At 36.6% G+C, this 5,979-nt stretch overlaps 1 protein-coding gene across 1 annotated transcript; it reads right to left on the bottom strand.

Annotated features, from left to right (window-relative positions):
• Positions 1-360: 360 nt before the first annotated feature.
• Positions 361-5,256, bottom strand: LOC107553599 (aquaporin-3-like). The gene is made up of 6 exons (XM_016235883.1): positions 5,021-5,256; positions 2,559-2,685; positions 2,301-2,438; positions 2,084-2,208; positions 1,385-1,602; positions 361-1,261 (listed from the first exon to the last, which is right to left on the bottom strand). The coding sequence occupies exons 1-6, from the start codon at positions 5,126-5,128 to the stop codon at positions 1,087-1,089; spliced, it is 891 nt and encodes a 296-aa protein (XP_016091369.1). The 5' UTR covers positions 5,129-5,256; the 3' UTR covers positions 361-1,086.
• Between the last annotated feature and the right edge of the window lie 723 nt (positions 5,257-5,979).

Genomic DNA, 5,979 nt, shown 5'->3' with positions numbered 1-5,979 from the left:
TCCCTCTCTAGATGGTGAAATGTATTATATTTGAACATGCACACACCCAGGTTTTCTCCCAATATTAATATGATTGAATGTGAACCTGAGAGAGACGGTAAATGTTCTTACTTAAATTTAAGCCTCCAGTAGTCCACACCTATTGTTTCATAAGGCCTTAATTAGACTTGTTTCATTCATCTTGTGCTGTTTTTGATAATGAATGGCTTTGGTATATATTGAATTCCACTACAAATGGATTACAACCCTGGAGGATTTCATGAATGTCCACATCCTTAACACAACAAAGAAGCAGCTAGGGTGGTTGCGGGTAAACAACATAAAAATGACAAAACATCAAATCACATATTGTGAGACTTCTTAAAAAAAATAATGAAACCTTTATTAGGATAACAATCCATTGCTTCAAAACATTCAATTACAAAATTAAAATGGTTATGACATTACCAGATACATGAGAGGATGAAACTAAACTAGTCTAAAGACTGTAATGCTATACAATTGCAGGATTACTACACTATTTTTACAAGTTTTTTTTTTTAATGCGTACTTGTTAAGTTGTAATTCCTGCTATGTAATAGAAAAAAAAACAGCTTTAAATGGAGATGACAATACAAAAGTATTGTAGCTATTTTTTGGTAGAACTGCTCAACTTTCTCAACAGGAATGGCAACATATTTGGATAACAGTAGTACAAATGTCAACAGTGGAAATATTGATAGGTGCTACACTACATCTTTAGTAAGTTTAAAAAACAGTGAATTAATATAATTCGTGTTGCTGAAGAAACACCTTTTTCCCTTAATGGAGGAATCTGGAGGATGTGTGAAGAAAAAAATCTGAATCATGCTGAAGAAAAAAAACAAAAATATCTGATCGAACAATTAAGAAAACTGTAATCTTGAAATTTGCAGCATTTTATGTTAAGTCCATTTGATGGTCTGCAAGACTACCAGAATCCCCTCTGAAAGAGAAGAGTGAGTCTTGTGTGGAACAAGACATATTTATTGAACTCAGAGACTAATAAGCAGATTTGATGTGTTTATGTGGATTTACTGTGCAGAGAGCTTATGGAGATCACGTAGATCACTCCTTGCTGGTGATGTCATTAAGTTTCAAAGACTCTTCCCTAGCTTTATTCTTATTGTCCCGTACTTCTCCCTCCACATGCCACCCCACCATCAGCTGGTACACAATCGCACCAATAAAGGATCCCAGGAAGGGGGCGAAGAATGGCACCAAAAACCAACACCCTCTGGTACTGTTGCAAACCAGAGGAGAAACACTTGTAAGTTTTTACTCACTGACAAATGCAGATCAGCTTGAGTTGGTTCATGATGTACCTAATTAATTAATGTTATGGGAATTAAATGTAAAGACTTACGTGAAGACTTCACTACCCCAACCAGCCATGGCAGTGAAAAGACGAGGCCCAAAATCCCTAGCTGGGTTGACTGCATAACCAGAATTGAAGCCCATGGAGAGTCCAATGATAAGGATACTGAATCCCACCGTGAAGGCTTCAAGACCTTGGGGGATTGGGTTGTTGTAGGGGTCCACAATGGCCAGGATGCAGACAATCAGAGATGCTGTGCCTATCACCTGTGAAGATGGTTATATTTTATAGATGTAAATATAAAGATAAGAAATATAATACATTTCTTATAAATTAAGATAAACATCGCGTTCAATCAAAAAAAAAATTCAGTTCTTCAGAGAAAAAAATTGCTTTTGCATGCACTTGCAAAAGCACTGAAACATAGTTTTGGGAAACAAATGCAAAGTTTCTAAAGGGAACACAAAAGTTTTGTGAGAACGCAAAAGCATATATATATATATAATTTTTTCTTTCAAAAGATATGCTATTTCATAACCGTGCCCTGTAAATAAAAACTATAAAAATAAATATTATTATATTCATTTTATTATGTAAAACTATTTAATATTTACTAATACAAATGTAATATTTAAAGGCTCTGCGAAACAAAACTATATATCAGACCAACAAATGCCATTTCTCAGTTGCAAAGCATGGGTTTGTTGGTTTTAATGAGAGATTAGTTACAAGCTTGCAGTTACTGACCTGGTCAAAAAAGCCATTCAAGATGGTGAGATGTGGGCTTGGGTAAGTAGCAAAAATGCCAGCAGTGGCATTTTCCCCAGTTACGAGCAACTCGTTTTTTTCTCCAGCATAATCATACATTGCATCTAAAATATAATTTTTTTTTAAAAGTGTCAAAAAGAAGAAACATAATATACACTTTCGACAAGAAAGAGCATTAATATTACATAACATGTACCATGGTATTCAGCAAAGATGATTGCGGCACCAAAGAAGGCTCCAATTGTTTGGAACATGAAGTACACAGGGAACTTTCTCCATTTTTCTCTTCCCAAGAGGCAAAGAGCAAATGTAACTGCTGGATTTAAATGTCCGCCTAAAAAAAGAAAAAACAAGAACATATCCCATCAGTCATCCCATAAGATCATCCACAATGAATGTTTTATAAAAACTCAGTCCAACAGCTTAGGATGCAATTTTAGAGGAGTTTGCCAACCTGACACCTGGCCACAAACCAAGATTCCAAGGGTAGCAGCAAAACCAAAAGCAAGGTTTACAGAGAGAAAGCGACCATGACTTTCTCCACTTAGTATCATTTGGGCCACCGCACCACAGCCAAACATCTGTGAATGTTGTGAAATAAGAACATGCGTTAATCACTATTTGAAAAACCACACAATTTTTACGTGTGCCATTTATATCAGGGTTATGAAGAATCCAGGTGAAAAAAAATGCTTTTTTTTTTACTCATTTTACCAACTGAGAGTACTTTCACATCACTGTGAGTCACAAATTATACTTTAAACTAGTGGTGAAAATAGCAGGTTGCCGTTTCAAACTCTGCTAAAAATAAACTGAGTATTCCCTTTTTTTTCAAACACTACAAATCTATAGTGACTAAAGACTGCAATTTTTCACACAGAACATCTCAGACAGGTCATTACAAGTCCCTTCTGACAAAGAGCAACTGCAAGTTGCTGTTCAGACTTGTGTCTAAAGTATCCATTGTAAAGGTCACCTCAGAGTGAACTGAAATACCTGTGGCATTGTACCGAATTATCAGGCTCACGCAACGGCTTTAACCAAAGTCATGTAATTGCCAGGCTACACTGAAGAGCTTTCATGACACTAAATCTCAGCAACAATGTCAACGCAATTCTAAAAAAGGCATCTCACAAAACCAATTTATGACCTAAGCATGGCCCTAAAAGTATCCTTTCGATTTCAGTAAAGACAGCTAAAAGCAAATACAAAATTTCCTTGGGTTATTCGATTTATTTCACTTTTCTGTGTGACCAAAGACCCATTGTTCTTGTTTCTGCTCTAGGAAGAACATCCGCTGATAAAGTCAATATCACAGCACTGACCTTCAAGACAAAGAGCATGTTCAAATGAGCTCGTACACCGAATACCTTTTTGCTGCTCAGCAAACATCACACCTGTTGAGTGATCCAGTTATCGCATGACCTCTCTATTTAAGTATAATCTCTGGTATAACCCATGCCACACACCTTAAAAACAAACGATAAGTGTACTTCTTGAAATGAGTTGTTTTTTCTAAAGTGCTTGTAAAATTGCATAATTCCCCTGCGAAGATTTTGTAGCAGCAGTTTGATGTCAAATTCCTCTTTAATAAGAGTCATATTTCATACCACTCCTGTAACTGTCATGTCACACCCCTGACTTCTTACGGCAGTGGTTTCTTTACTGTAGTCTGCCACGTGTGATGCATTTATCAGACATCCAGTTAAGTGCAATGTTCAAGAACATTTCCTTATAGCGATATCACTATGTAGAAAACTGTCAGGCATGTTTTTCTATTAGTCATTTTTCACCCTCGAGAAATATCAAAATATCTAAATATGACTGTATTCATTTCAAACAATACAGATTTTACATGTTTAGAATAAGATCAAGTGGATTTCAAAATGAACCCTTGGTTTTGGTGAGGCAAATGCGCCCTGACAATATTGACTCGATGCCTTAAGGTGATTCATTAAACCTCAACATACGTGTGGATTGTGTCATCATAATAGATGTGATGAAACAAGTATTATCCATCGAAAGCTTTGGCACGCGCCTCTTTTCTGCTGCAAGTTACATTATTATATGCTTATCTGCACTGTCACAGAGAAAATCGCCTCTAAATTAGGGAGGATGTTTCAGTAATTTTTTTCTGTTTATCATGTGTCAAGAGCATTTCTCACAAACAGGACAGACACTACCACTCTTCTTTCTTATCTATTTGCAAATGACTTCCTTTAAGCATAGTTCCTCGGGTATAATCAACATTTATCAACAAAAGACCATGCAGGAGACTTCCTTCATTGGTTGTAAAGGTAAGTTTAAATTGTTTTTGAATGTTTTGCGCATACAATGAAAGCCAGTGAGATGCAAAATTACGCCACCGACTTTCATTGTATTTAAAAAAAGTTTATTTTGTGTTCCGCAGATGAAAGTCATATAGGTTTGAGGGACTTTTAAAATCATCAATTTAAACAGATGTTTGGATATTTCCTGAATTATTCCCTGGACTGAGAACCAACAGCAGGAAACTAAAACACACTGGTGTAAGATCTGTATTCCAGAATCCACACCAATGTGTGCACAATAATACAGATAGAATTGCTAATTTGCACTAATCCTCCATTCACTTAATTGCTTGTGGAAAAGTGCATGACCAAAGTAAACAATACAGTCTGTCTTTGTCATCAATCTGAGTGAGAAGAAAAGCAAGAGTGCAATTATTTCTGAGTGCAACTGATGCTCTATACTGTAACTCTCATATGTGCAACATTACACTACAATACAAAATTTATTTCTGGCTTTTATTACAGATTATGAGAAACATAAACATGCTTTTTCAGACTATTTGACAAACTGCATTTGTATTAAGTTACACTGACCTCAGCTTTGATGCTGACAATAATTAATTCTTGACTGAGGAGAAATACCCACCACCAGGATGAGAGTTCCCAAGCATTCAGCCAGTCCCTGGCGCAGTAGCTTGTTGCGGATCTGGAAAGTGTGTGCAAGCTTTTCGAGCATGGCCTTCTGCCAACCCATCTTTCAGCCAGGTCCGGATGTCTTCCTTTTGCCTGTGTGAAACAACCTGTATGTCCCTCAGAGATGTATGCTCATGTGAAGGCCAGTGCTCTGCTCTTATAGACATTATAGACCAGGACCAGCCCTTCATGCTTCTGCCTGCCCCCTTACACACTTCTTCCTTACACACACACACATGAACACTCACACCACATTATCTCCCTCGATCCCTCCCTGTATTATTCACGTATGAACTCACACCCCTTCACACTGCATTCATGTCCTCTCTATAATAGAACAGGTTCTTCCCTTTCTCTCACATCTTTGTATTTTTGAAAACTGCTGAAACTTCATTACCATTGCCTTTTAATTCACAAATGGGCCCGGGTGTGAAATTTTAGAAGTAGATTAAGCTAATCTCTAAAGGGCCAGTGGTAGGAGAAGAGTTTCATTTTGAGTTGACATGAAACATGACTAAGGCTCTGGCTCCAGGAATGGGCAGGGTCATTTGCTTAGTTGTATGTGATTCATAAAATCTGTTACTAACCATGCTGATTAGGCACTAAATAAATCTAAACGCATAATTATATATATATATATATTTACAATTTCAAGGGCAGAAAATATTCTGAAATAATTTAAACCGCAAAACAAGAGAACTGTTTTTTTAAATCATTATTTTTTTTCCAGTTGCTTGTGACAGAGAATATTTACATCAACCCGTCAATCGAGATCGACTGGCAGATCTTTATCACTGTAAAGTTACCACTAGCTCCCACAATAACAGAAAAATAAGTATAAAACAAATACATAAAGCCTGATTAATGCTTAGAACTTCCTGAGCAGTGAAAAGTGATGCTGTGTATTGAGAA

This window comes from Sinocyclocheilus grahami, unplaced genomic scaffold (assembly GCF_001515645.1).
Source record: "Sinocyclocheilus grahami isolate Dianchi unplaced genomic scaffold, SAMN03320097.WGS_v1.1 scaffold475.1, whole genome shotgun sequence".
In the NCBI taxonomy this organism is placed as follows: Eukaryota; Metazoa; Chordata; class Actinopteri; order Cypriniformes; family Cyprinidae; genus Sinocyclocheilus; species Sinocyclocheilus grahami.
This window is presented reverse-complemented; position numbering and strand designations above follow the sequence as displayed.

What these genes read in the sequence shown, in the direction of transcription:
- LOC107553599 (XM_016235883.1), bottom strand. Translation starts at nt 5,128, where the DNA reads ATGGGTTGGCAGAAGGCCATGCTCGAAAAGCTTGCACACACTTTCCAG. An exon ending in GGTTTGTGGCCAGGTGTCAG is followed by an intron (nt 2,439 to 2,558) that starts GTTGGCAAACTC and finishes TTCTTTTTTTAG; the next exon opens with GCGGACATTTAAATCCAGCA. An exon ending in TGAATGGCTTTTTTGACCAG is followed by an intron (nt 1,603 to 2,083) that starts GTCAGTAACTGC and finishes CCATCTTCACAG; the next exon opens with GTGATAGGCACAGCATCTCT.